General features: G+C 43.6%; 1 protein-coding gene across 10 annotated transcripts in view; it reads right to left on the reverse strand.

The window, feature by feature from the left end:
- The window catches only part of LOC122561485 (protein piccolo), a 650,955-nt gene that overhangs the window by 15,034 nt on the left and 613,369 nt on the right, over positions 1-22,552 (reverse strand). For 9 of the 10 annotated variants that reach the window (XM_087999305.1, XM_087999304.1, XM_087999306.1 and 6 more), the window contains one exon: positions 17,979-18,113. In XM_087999305.1, coding sequence (XP_087855431.1) covers positions 17,979-18,113 — 135 coding nt within the window. Of the gene's footprint in view, positions 1-17,978; positions 18,114-22,552 lie in introns of those variants that run through there. The other variant, XR_015761043.1, reaches the window with a different exon arrangement.

Raw genomic sequence — 22,552 nt, forward strand, 5'->3', positions numbered from 1 at the left:
ATGTCCTGTTGTAATAATTGGTAATTCCATTGCTGATGATGTGAGACAGTAAATAATCAAGGTTAAATTCCCCTATTCCTAAATTCCTTGAGAAGAATTAAAGGCATCAACAAGTTTGGAATTATATAGTTACAGTAACTCATATTTACAGTGCATTTCATAAAGTAAAAGTGATTCACAGGACTGTAAACAACTATAATATACTAACTGTTCAGAAAGTAGAAGCATTATTCTGAGAAAAATGTCAACACCACAATTCATATAATATAGAAGATAGAAAAGTACAGCACAGAACAGGTCCTTTGGCCAACTATGTTGTGCGGAGGTTTATTCCTAATGTAAAATATAATAACTAAACCTATGCACCCCTCAACTCACTGCTATCCATGTGCATGTCCAGCAGTCGCTTAAATGTCCCTAATGACTCTGCTTCCACCACTACCGCTGGTAACGCATTCCATGCATTCACAACTCTTTGCATAAAGAACTTACCTCTGACGTCTCCTTTATACCTTCCTCCTAATATCTTCAAACTATGACTCCTTGTACCAGTCAATCCTGGTTGAAAAGTCTCTGGCTATTGATTCTATCTATTGCACTCATTATCTTGCATACATCAATCAGGTCTCCTCTTTTCCTCCTTCTCTTCAAAGAGAAAAGTCTGAGGTTATTCAACCTTTCTTCATAAGGCAAGCCCTCCAGTCCAGGCAGCATCCTGGTAAACCTTCTTTGCATCCTCTCCAAAGCCTCTGTATCTTTCCTACAGTAGGGCGACCAGAACTGGACACAATATTCCAAGTGTGGTTTCACCGGGGACTTGTAGAGCTGTAGCAAAAGCTCACAGCTCTTAAACTCAATCCCCCTGTTGATGATAGCCAAAACACCATGTGCTTTCTTAACAACCCTATCCACTTGGGTGGCAACTTTGAGGGATCTAAGTACATGCACACCCAGATCCCTCTGTTCCTCCACACTGCCAAGAATCCTGTCTTTAATCCTATATTCAGCATTCGAGTTCGACCTTCCAAAATGCATCACTTCGCATTTATCTAGGTTGAACAACATCTGCCATTTCTAAGCCCAGCTCTGCATTCTGTCTATGTCACAGTGCAGCCTGCAATAGCCCTCAATACTATCAATGGCACCTCCAAACTTTGTGTCAGTGGCAAATTTACTAACCCACCCCTCAACCTCCTCATCCAAGTCATTTATAAAAACTACAAAGAGCAGAGGCCCAAGAACAAAGCTCTGCAAGACCCCACTCAACATTGACCTCCAGGCAGAATACTTTCCATCTACAACAACTTTCTGCCTTCTGTCAGCCAGCCAATTCTGAATCCAGATAGTCAACTCTCCATGTATCCCATACTTCCTGACTTTATGAATGAGCCTACCATGGGGAACCTTATCAAATGCCTTGCTGAAATCCACATACACCACATCCACTGCTCGACCTTTGTCGACCTGTCTTGTCACCTCCTCAAAGAACTCAATAAGATTTGTGAGGCATGACCTGCCCCTCACAAATCCATGCTGACTGCCTTGAATCACACTATGCTTTGCCAAATAGTCATAAATCCTATCCCTCAGAATTCTTTCCAAAACCTTGCTGACCACAGACGTAAGACTGAATGGTCTGTAATTGCCAGGGATTTCCCTATTACCCTTCTTGAAATGTGGAACAACATTCACCTCCATCCAACCCTCCAGTACGACTCCCGTGGAGAGTGAGGAGGCAAATATCCTCGCCAGCAGATTAGCAACCTCCTTTCTCGCTTCCCAGAGCAGCCTAGGATAAATCTGGTCTGGCCCTGGGGACTTATCAATCTTAATGTTTTCCAAAATTTCCAGCACATCAACTTCATCAATCTCGATCTGGTCAATACTGTATCCCAGCTCCTTAAAGTTTTCATTCACAACAAGTTACCTTTCCTTGAAGAAAACTGAAACAAAAAACTCATTTAGGGCTTCCCCTATCTGCTTAGACTCCACGCACAAGTTCCCTCTGCTATCCCTGATCGGCCCTACCTTCTCCCGGATCATTCTCCTATTCCTCACATATGAGTAAAATACCTTTGGGTTCTCCCTAATCCTTCTTGCCAAGCCTTTTTTGTGCCCCCTCCTGGCTCTCCTCAGTACATTTCTGAGCTCCTTTCTAGCAAGCCTGTAATCCTCTAAAGCTGTGCCAGATCCTTGCTTCCTCCACCTTACGTAAGCTGCCTTCTTCCTTTTGACGAGAAGCTCCTCTGTTCTCGTCATCCAAGGCTCCTTAATCTTACCCCTTCTTACCTGTCTCAGAGGAACAAATTTTTGCATCACCCACAACTGCTCCTTAAATAGTCTCTACATGTCTGCTATGCCCTTTCTGTGGAACAATTGCTCCCAGTTTGTACTTCCCAACTCCTGTCTGATAGCGTCATAATTTCCTTTCCCCAATTAAATATCTTCCCTCAGTAACTGCCCCTTTCCCTCTCCAAGGCTATGGTGAATGTAAGGCAGTTGTGATCACTGTCACCAAAGTGTTCTCCCACCGTGAGATCTGACACCTGTCCTGGTTCATTGCCGAGCACCAAATCCAAATTGGCCTCTCCCCTCGTCGGTCTGTCTACATACTGAGTAAGGAAACCCTCCTGATCACACCTGACAAAACAGCTCTATCCAAACCATCTGCACTTAGGAGGTTCCATGTGATATTGGGAAAGTTGAAATCACCCATAACAACAATCCTGCTACATCTGCATTTTTCCAGAATCTGCCCACCTATGAGATCTTCAATCTCTCTATTGCTATTAGGTGGTCTGTAGAAAACCCCCAATGAGGTGGCTGTTCCCTTGCTATTCCTAACTCCCACCCATACTGACTCAGTAGACAAACCTTCCTCAACAACCTTTGTTTCTGTAGCTGTGATGCACTCTCTGATTAGCAATGTTACACCCCCTCCTCTTTTTCCACCCTCCCTGTTCTTTTTAAACGTTCTAACCCCTGGAACATCAAGCAACCATCCCTGCCCCAGTGAAACCCACGTCTCCGTTATGGCCACAACATTGTAGTCCTAAGTACTGACCCATGCTCTAAGTTCATCACTCTTACTTCTGACACTCCTTGCGTTAAAGCAAACACACTTTAACCAATCCCTTTGTTTCATCGTGTGAGAAATCTTCCCGATAGATTCAATACATCCTGTCACTGTCACATCTGCAGCTGACCCCCTCTCAGACACGTGGCTCTGATTCCCACCCCCCTGCCAGACTAGTTTAAACCCTCCCAAATCACATGAGCAAATCTCCCACCCAGGACATTTGTGCCCCTCCAGTTCAGGTGCAACCCATCCTTCATGTACAGGTCCCACCTTCCCCAGAAAGTATCCCAATGGTCTAGGTATCTGAAGCCCTCCCTCGTGCACCATCCACGTGTTAAGCTGCATTCGCTGACTATTCCTCATCTCACTATCTCGTGGCACCAGTAGCAAACCTGAGATCACTACTCTACTTGTCCTGCTTTTCAGCTTCCAACCTAACTCTCTGTAGTCACTTTTCAGATCCTCAATCTCTTTCCCGGCTGTATCATTGGTGCCAATATGTATCACGATTTCTGGCTGCTCACCCTCCCCCTTCAGAATCCTGTTATCCCGATCGTCGACATCCCAGACCCGGCACCGGGGAGGCAACTTACTTTCCGGGAGTTTCGTGCCTGACTACAAAATCTCCTGTCAATCCGTCTAACTATTGAGTCCCCTGCCACGAGCGCTTTTCTATTTTCCCCCTTTCCCTTCTGAGCCACAGTGCCAGGCTCAGTGCCAGAGGCCTGACAACCATGGTGTTCCCCTGGTAGGCCGTCGGCACCAGCAGTAACCAAAACGGTTATACTTATTGCTGAGGGGAACGGCCACAGGGGATCCCTGCTCTGACCATCGGCTCCCTTTCCTCCCCCTGACAGTAACCCAGCTTCCTTATCCTGTGTCTGGGGAGTGACCACCTCCCTGTACATCCTTTCAATTCTCCCCTCAGCCTCCTGGATGATCTGTAGTTCATCCAGCTTCAGCTCTGGTTTTCAAGGAGCTGAAGTTGGGTGCACTTCCCGCAGATGTAGTCGGCAGAGTCATGTGAGGTATCTCTCACCTGCCACGTTCTGCAGGAGGAACATGCAACAATCCCTCCAATAATTTTAATAAAAATAAATTTCAGCGGGAGCATCCCTCCCCCACCCTCTAATAATCCTCCACCCAACCTGAAATCTCTTTTCTGTTTTTCACCAAACTTCAAATATGCCATCCTTTTCAACTCGCTCACACACCCTCACTGCAACTTTGAATTGACATTTTTGTTTTAATTAACTGTTACTCTCTCTTCCTCCTATATTCTTGAGATATTTCAACTTAAAGGTTGACATTTCTCCTTTTTGAGTGCTCCATTCCTCTGTTTCACTTTATGTCTTTCACAAGGATACTTCCATTAAAGAAAATTATATTCCCCAAAATGCCTATGTATCTAAATAGCTAGTTGAAATGATATTCATTTGTTATGAAGGCTTCATATTTAATACTTGTCTGAATACTTGCATTTTGAGGAAGTGTGCAAAAATTGATTTGTTTCAATTCCAGTGGATACCTGGATTTCTTTTGAAAATGATCAATTTGCACATTGGAGCATTCGTAAAATAAAATACTTATTGGAAACTACATTGTTTGCTGGAAATCTAGGTTTGGGCCTGTATTCAATAGAGTTTAGAAGGATGAGAAGGAATCTGATGGAAATGTATAAAATTCTTCACTCACAAGGTAGTGAACATATGGAATTCTCTACCTTGGAAGGCAGTGGAGACCAAGTCACTCAGTATATTCAAGAAAAAGTTTTTGATAATTTTACAGATTATAACAGCATCAAGGGGAAAAAGTGGGAATATGGTATGGAGATAGAGGAGCAGCCATGATCAGATTATACGGTAGAGCAAACTTGAATGGCCTCCTCCTGCTCCTAATTTCTATGCTTTTACTTGGTCACTTGCTGGAGTTTTCTGACTAGCAACTACTTTCAATTTGGACAGAATTTTGTGAGCAGTGGAAGTTGATGCCCAGCCCGAGGAAGGAAAAAATCTTTCCAGACCAGTTCTCCTGTTTCCATGTAGTACCTGAAACACTGATCAAATTTCCCTTATGAGGAGGCTTACAGCAGTTTGTCTCAATGTATCCTCAATTATTGTATCTGCAAAGAGCCTAAAGATAAAGCTATGGTCAGATTCTTAGTGGCCTATGGTGAGATTCAAGACAGATTCAGACAAGGAGTTCTGTGATGCCCAACTCAATATTGGGAGCAACTTGCTGCATCTTTCATGCTTCTGACAAGCAATGTGGCCACATTCCTACCAAACAGTGATGAATTGCCAGCTAAGAGGGAGTATAGCTAGATAAACAATGAATTAACCCTGCAACATGCCTTCCTGTCTTTTTTAGGCTTCCTATCTTACCAAACATGCTGAACAAACTGTTGAGAATTCTTGGCATCACAGCCAAAGCAGGTGCCTGGCCATTATAACTCGCCATTTATTCCAAACAACTTCCGTGATGGACACTAGGCACCAAGGTCTTTGCTATTTGTTATTTAATTATATGAATGTACAAGGCATGATTAGTAAGTTTGTGTATAATACAAAATTAGGAGATATTGTTGATAGTGAGGAAGATTATCAAAAATTTCAGAGGGATCTTGGTCAGATGGGGAAGTGGATTGATGATTGGCAAATGGAATTCAATACAGAGAAATGTAAGGTGTTGCATTCTGGAAAGTCAACCAAGGTAGCACTTATACAGTAAATGGTAAAGCCTTGAGGAGTGTTGTAGGACAGAGGGACCTAGGAGGACAACAATTTTGTTTTTTGACAGCAGTGTGACAGGCAGACAGGGTGGTAAAGAAGGGCATTTAGCATTCTGGCCTGCATCAAAGCATTGAGTATAGCAGTTGGACGTTATGTTACAGTTGTGTAAAACGTTGATGAGGCTGCACTTGGAGTATTGTATACAGTTTTGGTCACCATGTTATAGGAAAGACATAGTTAAACTGGAAAGATGCAAAGCAGATTTACAAGCATGTTGTTAGGACTAGTAGGTCTGAATTAAAGGGAGAGTTTGGCCAAGATAGGACTTTATTCCTTGGAACATAGGAGAATGAGGGGTGACCTTATTGAGGTATATAAAATCATGAGTGACATTGACGGGATGAATGCAGATAGTTATTTTCCCAGGGATGGGAAACTAGGATTGAAAACTAGAGGACATAGGTTTAAGGTGAGAAGCGAAAGATTTAAGAAGTATATGGCTGCCAGAGAAAGTGGTTGAGGTATAATAGCATCATCTAAAAAACATTTGGATAGGTACATGGATGGGAAGGGTTTAGAGTGATATGGATCAAATGCAGGAAATTGGAATTAGCGAGTGGGCACCATGGTCAGCATGGACCAGTTTGGGCTGAAGGGCCTATTGCCATGCTTTGTTACATCAAGACTCTATCTCAGGGTACGTTCTACTGGCACTAGCTGCATAGAACATAGAACATTACAGCACAATACAGGCTCATCGGCCCTCGATGTTGCGCCGACCTGTGGAAACAATCTGAAGCCTATCTAACCTACACTATCCCATTTTCATCCATTCGTCTATTCAATGACTGTTGAAATGCCCTTAAAGTTGGCAAGTCTACTACTGTTGCAGACAGTGCGTTCCACACTCCTACTACTTTCTGAGTAAAGAAATTACCTCTGAAATCTGTCCTATATCTATCACCCCTCAATTTAAAGCTATGTCCCCTTGTGCTAGCCATCACCATCTGAGGAAAACGGCCCTCACTATCCACCTTATCTAACCCTCTAATTATCTTATATGTCTCATTAAGTTACCTCTCAACCTTTTCTCTAACAAAAACAGTCTCAAATCCCTCAGCTTTTCTTGATAGGACCTTCCCTCCATACCAGGCAACATCCTAATAATGCTGAAAATGTGTTGCTGGAAAAGCGCAGCAGGTCAGGCAGCATCTAGGGAACAGGAGAATCGACGTTTCGGGCATAAGCATCTGCAGACCTCACTTTCTCCTCAACATCCTAATAATCTCCTCTGAACCCTTTCCAAAGCTTCCACATCCTTCCTATAATGTGGTGACCAGAACTGTACGCAATGGTCCAAGTGCAGCCACACCAGAGTTTTGTACAGCTGCAACATGACCTCATGGCTCTGAAATTCAACCCCTCTACCAATAAAAGCTAATACACAGCATACCTTCTTAATAACCCTATCAAACTGAGTGGCAACTTTCAGGGATCGACGTACATGGACACCAAGATCTTTCTGCTCTTCTATACTGCCAAGAATCTTACCATTAGCCCAGTACTCTTTATTCCTGTTGCTCCTTCCAAAGTGAATCACCTCACACAATTCTGCATTAAACTTCATTTGCCACTTCTCAACCCAACTCTGCAGCTTATCTATATCCCTCTGTAACCTGCAACATCCTTCAGCACTATACACAACTCCACCAGCCTTAAGGTCATCCGCAGATTTATTAACCCATCCTTCTACACCCTCATCTAGATCATTTATAAAAATAACAAACAGCAGTGGCATGAAAACAGATCCTTGCGGTACACTACTAGTAACTGAACTCCAGGATGAACATTTCTCATCAACCACCATCCTCTGTCTTCTTTCAGCTAGCCAATTTCTGATCCAAACCATGAAATCACCCTCAATCCCATGCCTCTGTATTTTGTGCAAAAGCCTACCATGGGGATCCCTATCAAACGCTTTACTGAAATCCATATACACCACATCAACCACTTTACCTTCATCCACCTGTTTGGTCACCTTCTCAAAGAACTCAATAAGCTTTATGAGGCATGATTAGAGTTGTGCTGGAAAATCTCAGCGGGTCAGACAGCATCCGAACATCTGCAGCTCCAATCTCCAGCATCTGCAGCACCCACCTCCGCCTTTGAGAGGCACGAGCTACTCTTCACAAAACCGTGTTGACTATCCCTAATCAACTTATTCCTTTCTAGATGATTAGAAATCCTATCTCTTATAATTTTTTCTAACTCTTTACCCACAACTGAAGTAAGGCTCACTGGTCAATAATTACCAGGGCTGTCTCTACTCCCCTTCTTGAACAAGGGAACAACATTTGCTATCCTCCAGTCTTCTGGCACTATTCCTGTAGACAATGAAGACATAAAGATCAAAGCCAAAGGCTCTGCAATCTCCTCCCTGGCTTCCCAGACAATCCTAGGATAAATCCCATCTGGCCCAGGGTCTTATCTATTTTCAGATTTTTCAGAATTACTAACACCTCCTCCTTGTGAACGATAATCCTAGCTAGTCTAGTAGTCTGTATTTCAGTATTCTCCTCAACAACACTGTCTTTTTCCAGTGTGAATACTGCCGAAAAATATTCATTTTGCACTTTCGTTATCTCCTCCGACTCCACGCACAAGTTCGCACTGCTATCCTTGATTGGCCCTAATCTTTCTCTAGTCATTCTTTTATTCCTGATATGCCGGTAGAAGGCTTTAGGGTTTTCCTTGATCCTACCTGCCAACAACTTCTTATGTTCCCTCCTGGCTCTTCTTATCTCTCTCTTTAGGTCTTTCCTGGTTAACTTGCAAATCTCAAATGCCCTAACTGAGCCTTCACATCTTTGCCTAACATAAGCCTTCTTCCTCTTGACAAAAGATTCAACTTCTTTAGGAAAACCATGGCTCCCTCGCTCGACCACTTTCTCCCTGCTTGACAGATACATATTTTATCAAGGACATGCAGTAGCTTGAATAAGCTCTATATTTCAATTGTTCCCATCCCATGCAGTTTCCTTCCCCATCCTATGCATTCTAAATCTTACCTAATTGCATCATAATTGCCTTTTCCCCAGCAATAGCTCTTGCCCTACATTATAGACCTATCCATTTCCATCACTAGAGTAAACATAACCGAACTGTGGTCACTATCACCAATGTGCTCACCTACCTCCAAATCTAACACCTGGCCAGGTTCATTACCCAGTACCAAATCCAATGTGGCCTCGACCCTTGTTGGCTTGTCCACATACTATGTCAGGAAACCATCTTGCACACATTGGACAAAATTGACCAATCTAAAGTACTCAAACTATGGTAATTCCAGTCAATATTTGAAAAGTCTAAGCCCCATAACCACGACCCTGTTACACTCGCTCCTATCCAGAATTATCTTTGCTATCGATTCCTCTACATCTCTGGAACTATTTGCAGGCCTCTAGGAAACTCGTAACTGAGTTACCCCTCCTTTCCTGTTTCTAACCTCAGCCCATACTACCTCAGTAGACGAGTCCTCAAACGTCCTTTCTGCTATCATAATACAGTCCTTGACTAACAGTGCCACACCTCCCTCTCTTTTACCAGCTTTCCTGTCCTTACTGAAATATCTAAATCCTGGAACCTACAACAACCATTCCTGTTCCTGCTCTATCCATGTCTCCAAAATGGCCACAACACTGAAGTCCCAGGTACCAACCCATGCTGCAAGTTCACCCACCTTATTCCGGATGCTCCTGGCATTGAAGTAGACATACTTCAAACCACCTTCCTGTTTGCTGGTGAACTCTTGTGTCCTTGAAACCTTATTTCTGACCTTATTACGCTCAACCTCCTGGTCACTGGAACAACAATTTAGCTTCCCATCTCACTGCTGAATGAGTTTAAACCCACCCGGAGAGCATTAGCACAGAGAAATATAGATAAGCTGCAAATGGCACCACATTAGCCATAAGTGCTCATCTAAACACTTTTTAAAGGTTGCAAAGTTTCTCGCCTCAACTACTCTCCCAGGCAGTGCACTCCAGATACCTACCACATTCTGGGTGAAAATAATTTTTCCAGAATCCCCTTTAAACATTCTTCCTTAATTATACTCCCTTGTTACTGAACCTTCAATTAAGGGAATTAGCTGTTTTCTATTCACCCTCTTCATACCTTATCAAATAAATCTTAATATTCTACCTTACATTTCATAATCTTATACACCTCAATCAGATCTCCCTTCAACCTTCTCTGCTCTAAAGAAAACAAGCTGAGTTTATCCAGCCTCTCTTCATAGCTAAATTGCTCAATCCCAGGCAACATCCTGCTGAAACTCCTCAGAATCCCCTCCAGTGAGATGGCATCCATCCTATGGTGACCAGAAATGCACACAGTACTCCAGCTGCGACCTCATCAAAGTTCTGTTCAGCTCCAATGTAACTTCTCTGTTCTTATAATTAATGGTATGACTGAAGAACTCAAGTGTCCTGCATGCCTTCTTAACCACCCTACTCACCTGTCCTGCAGCTTTCAGGATCCACAAGATCCCTCTGTTCCTGTGAGCATCCTAGTGTCTTGTCATTCACTGAACACTCCCTTGTCTTGTTCCTTCTTCCAAAATTCCATCACCACACACCTATCAGGGCTAAATTCCATCTGCCACTGATCTGCCCATCTGACCAATCTGGAGGAAGTAAGGACTGCAGATGCTGGAGATCAGAGCTTAAAAATGTGTTGCTGGAAAAGCGCAGCAGGTCAGGCAGCATCAAAGGAACAGGAGAATCGACGTTTCGGGCATAAGCCCTCTAGTCACACTAACAGCCTTTGACCACCACTCTTCGTCTCCTGTCACTAGATCAATTTTAAATCCAACTTATCAAGTTGCCCTGAATCCCATGTGTTTTTACCTTCTTTAATACTCTCCCATGAAGGACATTGTCAAAGGCTTTGCTGAAATCCAAGTAAATTACTTCAACTATACTATCCTGTACATTTTAAGGTCTTTGTGAAGATTTGTAGCTTGGGTTGTAGATGCGGTTGTTGGTTTACTCGTCAAGCTGGGGAGTTGTCATCCAAACATTTCGTCACCACGCTAGGTAACATCATCAGTGTGACTTCCATAAAGTGTTGTTGTTTTACTCTGCTTGATATTTACACTTAATACATTGGTTACCCTACCTTATATTAAGACCATATTAAAAATGACAACCAAACTTCTATGACCACTAGGAATCATGGTAGCACACCAACCCACAGCCACACTATGTCAACTACTCACAAGGATGATTTCCCACACCCACAACATAGAACATAGAACATTATAGCGCAGTAAAGGCCTTTCAGCCCTCAATGTTGCGCGACCTGTGGAAACAATCCGAAGCCCATCTAACCTACACTATTCCATTCTCATCCATATGCCTATCCAATTACCATTTAAATACCCTTAAAGTCAGCGAGTCTACTACTGTTGTAGGCAGTGTTCCTTGCCCCTACTACTCTGAGTAAAGAAACTCTCTAACATCTGTACTATATCTATCACCTCTCAATTTAAAGCTATGTCCCCTTGTGCTAGCCATCGCCATCCGAGGTAAAGGGGTCTCACTGTCCAACCTATCTAACCTTCTCATTATCTTATATGTCTCAATTAAGTCGCCTCTCAACCTGCTTCTCTCTAACGAAAACAGCCTCAAGTCACTTAGCCTTTCCTTGTATGACCTTCCCTTCATACCAAGCAACATCTTAGTAAATCTCCGCTGAACATTTTCCACAGCTTCCACATCCTTCTTATAATGTGATGACCAGAACTGTACACAATACTCCAAATGTGGTCGCACCAGAGTTTTGTACAGTTGCAGCATGATCTCTTGGTTCCGAAATTCAATCCCTCTATCAATAAAAGCTAACACACTGTATGCCTTCGTAACAACCCTATTGACCTGGATGGCAACTTTCTGGACACCGAGATCTCTCTGCTAATCTACATTATCAATAATTTTACCATTAGCCCAGTACTCTGTATTCATGTTACTCCTTCCAAAGTGAATCACCTCACATTTATCCATATTAAACTTCATTTGCCAGCTCTGCAGCTTATCTATATCTCTCTGTCATCTACAACATCCTTTGTTACGATCCACTATCTACCGACCTTAGTGTCACTCGCAAATTTACTAACCCATCCTTCTATGCCTTCATCCAAGTTATTTATATAAATGACTAACAACATTGAACCCAAAACAAATCCTTGCGGTAGGCAAAAGTGAGTACTGCAGATGCCGGAGTTTAGAGTCAAGATTAGAGTGATGGTGGAAAAGCACTGCAGGTCAGGCAGCATCCGAGAATCAGGAAAATCGATGTTTCAGAAAGGAGCCCTTCATCAGGAATGAGGCTGGAAGCCTCGGTGGTGGAGCTGGGGAGAAGGTAGTTGAGAGTACAATAGATGGATGGAGGTGTGGTAAAGGTGATTGGAACTGGGGTAAGGTGGGGGGCGGGGAAATGAGCAAACTGGCAAAGTCCACATTGATGCCCTGGATTTGAAGGGTTCTGAGGCGGAAGATGAGGCATTCTTCCTCAAGCGTCGGGTGGTGAGGGAGTGGCGGTGGTGGTGGCCCAGGACTTGCATGTCCTCGGCAGAGTGGAAGGGGGAATTGAAATGTTCGGCCACGGGGCAGTGTGGTTGGTTGGTGCGGGAGTCCCAGATATGTTCCCTGAAGCGCTCTGCGAGAAGGCATCCAGTCTCCCTAATGTAAAGGAGACTACATCGGGAGCAACGGATGCAATAAATGACATTTGTGGATGTGCAGGTGAAACTTTGATGGATGTGGAAGGCTCATTTGGGGCCTTGGATGGAGGTAAGGGAGGAGGTGTGGATGCAGGTTTTGCAATTCCTGCGGTGGCAGGGGAAGGTGCCAGGATGGGAGGGTGGGTTTTTGGTGGTGGGGGGGGGGGGGGTGGGATGTGGACCAGACCAGGTAGTCACGGAGAGAACGTTGTAAATGTCGGCAGATGATACAGTTTTTGCGGAGGTTGGTGGGGTGGAAGATGAGGACCAGGAGGGTTCCATCCTTGTTGTGGTTGGAGGGGTGAGTTTGAGGGCGGAAGTGTAGGATGTTCCACCACAGAACAAACCAGATAGCCTCCTTCTTTAAAAACCAAAATTTCCCCTCCCAAGTGGTTGAAGATGCCCTCCAATGCACACCTCTGCCCTCAAACCCACCCCTCCAACCGCAACAAGGACAGAAACCCCCTGGTCCTCACCTTCCACCCCACCAAACTCCGCATTATCTGCCAACATTTCTGCCACATACAAACGGACTCCACCACCAGGGATACATTTCCCTCCCCAGCCCTATTAGCTTTCCACAAAGACCGTTCCCTCCATGACTATCTGGTCAGGTTCACGCCCCCCCCCCCCCCCAACAACCCACCCTCCCTGGCACCTTCCCTTGCCACCGCAGGAATTGTAAACCTGTGCCCACACTTCCTCCCTCACCTCCATCCAAGGCCCCAAATGAGCCTTCCACATCCGTCAAAGTTTCACCTACACATCCACCAATGTCATTTATTGCATCTGTTGCTCCCGAGGTAGTCTTCTTTACATTGAGGAAGAATGTCTCATCTTCCACCTCGGGACCCTTCAACCCCAGGGCATCAATGTGGACCTCACCTGTTTCCTCATTTCCCCTCCCCCCTCCTTACCCAAGTTCCAAACTTCCAGTCACCACCATCCTCATGACCTGCCCCACCTGTCGATCTTCCTTCCCACCTATCCGCTCCACCCTCCTCTCCGACCTATCACCTTTACCTCCATCTCCATCCACCTATTGCACTCCCAACTACCCTCTTCCTGGATCCTTGCTGTACCGCACTAGTAACCGAACTCCAGGATGAACATTTCCCATCAACTAACACCCTTAATCTTTTTCCAGCTAGCCAAATTCTGAACCAAACAGCTAAATCACCCTCAATCCCAGGCCTCCATAATTTATGCAATAGCCTACCATCAGGAACCATATCAAATGCTTTACTGAAGTCCATATACACCACATCAACTGCTTTACCCTCATCCATATGTTTGGTCACTTTCTCAGTGAACTCAATAAGGTCTGTGAGGCAAGTCCTACCTTTCACAAAACTGTGTTGACTATCCCTAATCAACTAAATCTTTTCTAGATGATTATAAATCCTATCTTTTACAGTGTTTTCCAATACTTTACCTACAAGCAAAATAAGGCTCACAGGTCTATAATTTCCAATGTAGTCTCTACTCCCCTTTTGAACAAGAGGACAACATTTGCTATCCTCCAGTCTTCTGGCACTTTTTCTGTAGACAATGACGACATAAAGATCAAAGCCAAAGGCTTGGCAATTTCCTTCCTGGCTTCCCAGAGAATCCTAGGATAAATCCCATCCGGCCCAGGGGAGTTATTTTTACACTTTCTAGAATTGCTAACACCTCCTCCTTATGCACTTCAATCCCATCAAGTCTAGCAGCCTGTATCTCAGTATTCTCTTCGACCACACTGTCTTTGTCTCGCGTGAATACTGATGAAAAGTATTCATTTAGCTCTTCTCCTATCTCCTCTGACTCCATGCACAACTTCCCACTACTATACTTGGCCCTAATCTTTCTCTAGTCATTCTTTTCTTCCTGATATTGCTATAGAAAGCCTTAGGGTTTTCCTTGATCCTGTCCACCAATGACATGCAGGACCAATATAATAAATAAAATCCCATGTAACAACTGCCATAAACACGACATCGAACAGACCGAAAGAAAATTAGCAATGCGGATACATGAACACCAATGAGCAACAAAACTATGTGACCAATTCTTCCTCATCTCAGTACACACATACAAGGAAAGCCATTAGCTTGATTGGGACAACGTAACCATCCTAGGATAAGCTAACCAGAGACATGCACAGGAATTCCTGGAGCCGGGTTTTCAATCCACAATTCCATCAATAAACTTGTTGAAATAGAGCCCATGTACAAACCAGTGCAGAGAAAAAAACAGAAATGAGACAACCCACCTTAACAGACCAGATCATATAAATATCAAATGGAGTAGAGCAACAATGCTTCATGGGAGTTGCACTGATGATGTTAACAACAACTTGCCAGCTCAGCGAGCAAGCCAACAACCGGTTCCTCAACATGCCTAGTCACCTCATCAAAATATTCAATCAAACTTCTTAGGCATGACCTTCTGCAGATAAAGCTCTGCTGACTGTCCCTGATCAAACTTGTTCTTCCAAATGAAGATATACTCTCTCCTTCAGAGTTTGCTTCAAGATTTCTGATGTAAAATTCACTAGTGTATAATTCCCTGGTCTATCTCTACCACCCTTTTTGAAAATGAAACTACATGAGCTGTCCTCCAGTCCTCTGGCACATTCCCTGTAATTAATTTCCTCATTTTCCATATCAGCCTGGGATACACCTTATTCAGTTCTGGGGATTTTCTCACTTTTAGGTCCTCACTTCCTCGGACAAACTGCTCAAGAACCTCACAGTCCCTCCTCCTGAATTTTGTGCCTGCATCCTCCTTCTGCACAGCAAGAACAGTTGTGAAGTACTTGTATAATATCTTACCAATGTCCTCCAGCTCCACACAAAGAATGACTTGAAATGGGCCCAACTCTTTCCCCCATTATCCTCTTCACCGCGATATATTTGCAGAATATCTTGGGATTCTCACTCATTTTACCCATAAGTATTTTCTCATGCCCCCTCTTTGTTTTACGCATCGCTTTTAAAGATTCCCCTGCACATTCTATACTTCACCTCCATTCTTTTGCTCCTTTTGTACATGTTAAATGTCACTCTTTTAGAGTTATAGAGACGTACAGCATGGAAACAGACCCTTCGGTCCAACCTGTCCATGCCGACCAGATATCCCAACCCAATCTAGTCCCACCTGCCAGCACCCGGCCCATATCCCTCCAAACCCTTCCTATTCATATACCCATCCAAATGTCTTTTCCTCCAAGATCACGGGCAGCACGGTGGCACAGTGGTTAGCACTGCTGCCTCGCAGCGCCAGAGACCCGGGTTCAATTCCCGCCTCAGGCAACTGACTGTGTGGAGTTTGCACATTCTCCCCGTGTCTTCGTGGGTTTCCTCCGGGTGCTCTGGTTTCCTCCCACAGTCCAAAGATGTGCAGGTCAGGTGAAGTGGCCATGCTAAATTGCCCGTAGTGTTAGGTAAGGGGTAAATGTAGGGGTATGGGTGGGTTACGCTTCGGCGGGTCGGTGTGGATTTGTTGGGCCGAAGGGCCTGCTTCCACACTGTAATCTAATCTAATATGTTTGTGGGCGGCACGGTGGCACAGTGGTTAGCACTGCTGCCTCACAGCGCCTGAGACCCGGGTTCAATTCCCGCCTCAGGCGACTGACTGTGTGGAGTTTGCACGTTCTCCCCGTGTCTGCGTGGGTTTCCTCCGGGTGCTCCGGTTTCCTCCCACAGTCCAAAGATGTGCAGGTTAGGTGAATTGGCCATGCTAAATTGCCCTTAGTGTTAGGTAGGGGTAAATGTAGGGGTATGGGTGGGTTGCGCTTCGGCGGGTCGGTGTGGACTTGTTGGGCGGAAGGGCCTGTTTCCACACTGTAATGTAATCTAATCTAATCAAATCAAATCTAATCTAATCACTGTTTGTTCATTTTCCCAGATGCACTCTGATGTCCAGCGATACATGAATTCAAACAGCAAAGGCAGTACTGTGCAGGTTCACTCTGGTGCCAGTTTCTTTCTCTCTCTCTCTCTTGCACTGACCTCACCATGTGCTTCCTTAGTCTGTTCTTCTCCCTTTTAAAACTGCTGTTGTTTTGATTTTTTTTTCCAAAGTTCCAAAACAATGCAACAGCATATAAAACAGTAATTGCTGCTCCTGGAATTCGAGTAAATCACCTCCAGCACCTAAAATACCTCAGAAAAGGAGCAGCTGTTACAGCCAGAAATTTTCCCATCCTCCATCTTGGATTACCCAGAATCCTCCTTTTTACCCAGTCCTGAATATTCTCAGACATCAGGGCTCTCTGGATTTGTTGGTCTGACATGATACCCTAAAGGGAACATGTTGGACCTGTACTCTTGCCAATCCCATTTTGATTGCCCTAGGCAAATATTTATACTTCTATATTTCAATGTGTGTGTGTTAACCAGCTCAATAATTTGTTGAATATGTTTTATTTTGCAATAAACATTCACTTTTTCTTTTTATTAAAGAAACCTAGTAACTAGGTAAATAGTAAATTTATGTTGAGACCAATGAATAGTGAGACTAGACTCTTCCAATCTCAGTATAACACCATTCAGTGTGACATACATGACAAATAGTACATTTTCATTAATAACTTGTAAGATAAAACACTGTTTCAAGGCAGTACCTTAGCTCAGATGTACTCATCTGTGTTTATTACTTCTGATTATCTCAGCTTCTTTAGTGGGAGGGGCGATGATGTAGTTGTAATGTCACTGGATGAGCTATCTAGAACACCCGGCTAGTGTTCTAGGGATGTGGGTTTAATTCCTGCCATAGCAAGATGTGAAATTTGAACTCAATTTAAAATTAAAAACTAACCTAATTGTGTAACCAGTTGTTGTAAAAAGTTACCTGGTTTATTAATGTCCTTTAGGGAAAGAAATCTTCCATGCTTTCTAGTCTGGCCTTATGTTATTCCAAACTCACAGCAATGTGGGTGACTCCTAAATAGCTCTGGCAGTCAGGAACTGGGAATAAATGCTGGCCTAGCCCATGACACCCACATGCAATAAATGAAAAGCATAATGTTTGCACCATCATGCTGACTCACCCAATGGGTGATGTGATTGCTTTGTGTACTCAATGTAACAATATTACAAACTCATATGTAAATGTTGTTGATGATTTTGCTGCATACTGATATCGCCATGTGTCCTGATACACATTCACAGCACAGATCAAAACTGACTAAAATGAGCATATTCAATCTTCCCCTCCCCAATCAACCTATAGCTGCATTTCTGGAACAAGCCAATATTGATAAAGCAGTGAGTCATGCTCATGCAGCATTTGCCATTCGCTTTGATGAGTTACTTCTTTTTAACATATTACTGCATACATGTGTTAAATAGCATAAAAGTGCTTCATTGTTCCGTCTGATGTTAGCCAATAGTGATACCTGGTAAATGATCAGGAGATTTAAATTTGTACGTGATGTTTCTGCATTGAAGAATCTCCACGATTAGCTGCTCTCCATCTGTCTTCATTTCCTTCTTCAGTGCTATCTTAATTTCTCCCATCACTTGAGTTTTACCTATGAACGTAATAACAAGAAAATATTGGTGCAGACATTCACAAATCACCCATCAGCTGAGAGAATTCACCATTGGATGAACAGAAACTTCAATCCAACAAATCATTTGCCATTATGAAAAACAAATGTGTTGATTTGTTTGTACCAGTAAAAATGCTCATGAATAATAGCGCACAGAATGATTTCAGCACGATTATTAGTTAAATGAGTTAAGATCATAAAAGATCAATGTTTGCCGTTTTATCCTTGGTTCTTATCAGTCTAAATCATTGAGTAGAGGATGAAGAGAGGAATAAGGAGAAAGTTAAAAACAATTACAATTACTAAAAGGAAAGAAAACTGAGGCTGAAATCACGATGGTTTTCCTTTTACGCTTGTTCTCAAGAACTGCGTTGTTGAGAAGCTGTCAGAGCATGGTCCCTGAACCTTTATCAGAGGCTGTCCTTCTACTCAAAGTGTGCTCAGCTTCAGCCAAGCAGTATTCTCTCAGATTTGAGTTTACAACATTCTGAGCCAGCAACACTCACGTTATGTGCAAGAACAAAAGAAACTGTAGATAAGAGGTGGTCTAAGTCTGCAGTATCATTGTTGGAACATTGACTCGAAAAGTAATGTTTTCCATACTGTCGACAAACAGAAGAGAACTAAGTGTGACAGATGGTGAGGATGCCCAACAATGTTCCCTCAAAGCTGCATGGCTGTGCACCACATTGTTCTGTGAACAGTGAACGATGTCCCTACACCACCTACAACATTTACTTCAGGTTTTTTCATTCATTCACAAGATGTGGATGTCACTGGTCAGGCCAATGTTTATTGCCCAATTCTAATTGCCCTGAGGATAGATTAGAGTCAACCACATTGCTGTAGGTCTAAAGTCACATGTAGGACAGACCAGGTAAGGATATCAGATTTCCTTCCTTAAAGGACATAAGTGAATCAGGTGGGTTTTTCCCGACAATTGACAATGATTTCACAGTCATCATAAGATTCCAGATCAATATTGAATTCAGATTCCATTATCGGATGTGGCAGGATTTGAACCCAGGTTCCCAGAATGTTACTAGAGTCCCTGGATTAATAATCTAGCGATAATACCATAAGGCTATCACTTACTCTTACTTTACACAGAGGGTGGTTGGTGCCTGGAACGCATTGCCAGCAGAGGTAGTAAAGACAGGCATGGTAGATTCGTTTAAGGTGCATCTAGACAGATGCATGAGTAAGTGAAGAGCAGAGGGATACAGATCCTTAGGAATTGGCGATAGGTTTAGACAGAGGATTTAGATCAACTCAGGATTGGAGGGCCAAAGGGCCTGTTCCTTTGCTGTAAATTTTCTTTGTTCTTTTTCTTTGTACTGCCTCAAAGGTTACAGAAATTCATGCCATGCACAAACTTCAAAAGCCTGCACAGAAGAATAAATGGGAACACTGATGCCCTGAGTAAAAGACTAACCCGTGCTAACACGACAAATCGGGAGGGGGATTTTGATTTTATTTATTGTAGTCACATGTACTGAAGTATAGTGAAAAGCTCTGCTTTGTAAGGAGTGCAAGCAGATCAAAGCAAGCAAGGATATACAGATCGTAGTGTTTAGACAGGGAGGCATATAGGTTACACTGAACAGGAGGTGCTTAAAGCAAGATCAACATTAGCAAGATCAACATTATTTGAAGTTAGACAGTCCATTCATCAATCTAATAACTGCAGGAAAAAAGCTGTTCTTGAAGCTGTTGGTGCATGCATTCAGGCTTCCGTATCTCCCGCCTGATGGAAGAGGTTGTAGCAAAATATTACTGGGATGGGAGGGGTCTTTGATGATGTTGGCAGCCTTTCCACAGCAATCAGAGGTGTAAATGGAGCCCATGAATGGAAGGTTGCCTTCTGTGTCAGTCTGAGGTGTGCACACAACCTTCTGTAAGTTCTTATGCTCCTGGGCAGTGTAGATGCTATACCAGGCTGTTATGCACCCAGACAGTATATTTTCTGTGGTACATCTGTAAAGGTGTGTGAGAGTCCTTGTGGACATGCTGAATTTCTTAAGCCACCTGAGGAAGAAGAGGCATTGTTACGCCTTCTTAACTGTCGCATCTATGTGGGAAGTCCAGGATAGGTTGTTAGTGTCATTCCTAGGAACTTGATGCTCTCCAACTCAGCTCCATTGATGTAGACAGGGGCATGTCTCCTCCTTTCTTCCTGAAGTCAATGATTGGTTCTTTTGTTTTGCTGACATACAGGCAGAGATTGTTATCATTGCATCATGACACCAAGCCCTCTATTTCTTTTCTATATTCTGACTCATCATTGTTTGATAGCCATCCTACCACAGTGGTGTTGTCAGCAAACTTGCAGATAGTCTTCAGTCAGAATTGGGCTACACAGTCGTGGGTGTACAGGTAGTATAATAGCTGGCTGAGAACACATCCTTGGTGGGTTCCATTGTTGAGGTTTATCTTGAAAGAAATGTCTATCTTCACTGATTGCAGTCTGTGGGTTAGAAAGCTAAGGATCCAGTTGCAGAGAGCAGAGCTGAGACCTAGGTCTTGAATTTTTGGAATTAGTCTGGGAAGAATCATGGTATTGAAGGTGGAGCTGTAGTCGATGAGTAGGTGTCTGATGTAGGTGTCCTTGTTGTCCACCTCAAACACCAGCCAAGAAGAAATGAGCAGTGATACTTATGGATGATGATAACTCCATCTGAGTATCAAAATAAAATGTTCTGAATAGTTAATGAAATTTCAATTACGGGCACTTAATTATTAGAAAAACAGACAAAATAATGAAGACGTTTTAATTGGTTGCAATTATCAAATGGAACTGATGGTGAGAGCTAATGGCAAAGAGGGAGTCTATTGTAGTAGAGAAGTGATATAGATGAAGAATTGGTATTAATAGCAGAAAATGGGTAAGCTGTGCTGAGAGCAAACATATGCAAACCACACACTTGGATTAATCAGGGAGAATGAGGTGTAATCAAAACATGTATTAACATAGGAGGTATTTGTGCTATGAAGTTGTTGAAGTCAGTGATGAGTTCTGAAGGCTGCAAAATGTGTGGGCAGAGCATGTTCCTGGAGATGATATTGGGCATTGCTTGAACACTGCAGCAGATGTTAGACAAAATGTTAACATGACAGCCAGATGGTCAATTGAAATGACACATCCATTCTGTGTTTGGTCTCACCTACAAAGAGCAACTGTTTTGTCAGTGAATACAGTAGACTTTGTATTCCATGAACACTGTCCTCCACTACAAAAATTCACTACAAGAGGAGTATACAGGAAAGCCACACACACAGACCAAGTCCTAAATTACGAAAGTAACCACCCCAACACACACAAACGAAGCTGCATCAGGACACTATTCAAAAGGGCCACAACACACTGCAGTACACCAGGACTGCAAAAAGAAGAAGAGGAACACCTATACAAGGTATTCGCCAAAAACGGATACCCGCGCAACTTCATCAGCAGTTGCCTAAGAGAAAGACCATGGAACGAGGACATACCACAACCAAAAGGACTAGCCACACTACCATACATCAGGAGCATCTCAGAACTGACTGCCAGACTACTGAGACCCCGAGGACTCATAACGGCACATAAACCAACAGCCATGCTCAGACAACAACTCACCAGAACGAAGGACCCGATACCCAACATGAGCAAGACGAATGTAGTGTACAAAATACCATGCAAGGACTGCACTAAACACTATATAGGACAAACAGGAAGACAGCTAGCAATCCGCATACATGAACATCAACTAGCCACGAAATGACACGACCAGCTATCCTTAGTATCCACACACGCAGACAACAAGCAACATGAATTCGACTGGGACAACACTACTATCATGGGGCAAGCCAGACAGAGAACAGCCAGGGAATTCCTAGAGGCATGGCATTCATCCACAAACTCCATCAACAAACACATCGACCTGGACCCAATATACTAACCACTACAGCGGACAGCTGAAACTGACAACCGGAAGCGGCAGGGACAGACCACTATAAACACCGGAGGAAACATCAAAGAAGCGCTTCGCAGGAGGCTCCCAAGCACTGATGATGTTGCCTAGCCAGGGGACGAAACGTTTGCAACAAAAACTTCCAGCTCGGCAAACAGAACCACAACAACGAGCACCCGAGCTACAAATCTTCGCACAAACTTTGAACTGTCCTCCATTTACCCCCTTCCCTTGCAACATATCTTAATGACTACCACCCGGTGGCTCGCACCTCCATAATCAAGAAGTGCTTCGAGAGTCTGATCATGGCTCACATCAACTCTAACCTTCCAACCGGCCTTGGTTCCCTGCAATTTGCCTACTAACATAACAGGTCCACAGCGGACACCATTTCCCTAACCCGACACTCATTCCTGCAACATCTGGCGGAGAGAGAGAGAGAGAGAGGCGGGGGAGAGAGAGAGAGAG

The sequence above is a fragment of the Chiloscyllium plagiosum genome, unplaced genomic scaffold (genome assembly GCF_037043375.1).
Source record: "Chiloscyllium plagiosum isolate Xiang-an unplaced genomic scaffold, Cpla_swu_hap1 HiC_scaffold_23, whole genome shotgun sequence".
Taxonomy (NCBI): domain Eukaryota; kingdom Metazoa; phylum Chordata; class Chondrichthyes; order Orectolobiformes; family Hemiscylliidae; genus Chiloscyllium; species Chiloscyllium plagiosum.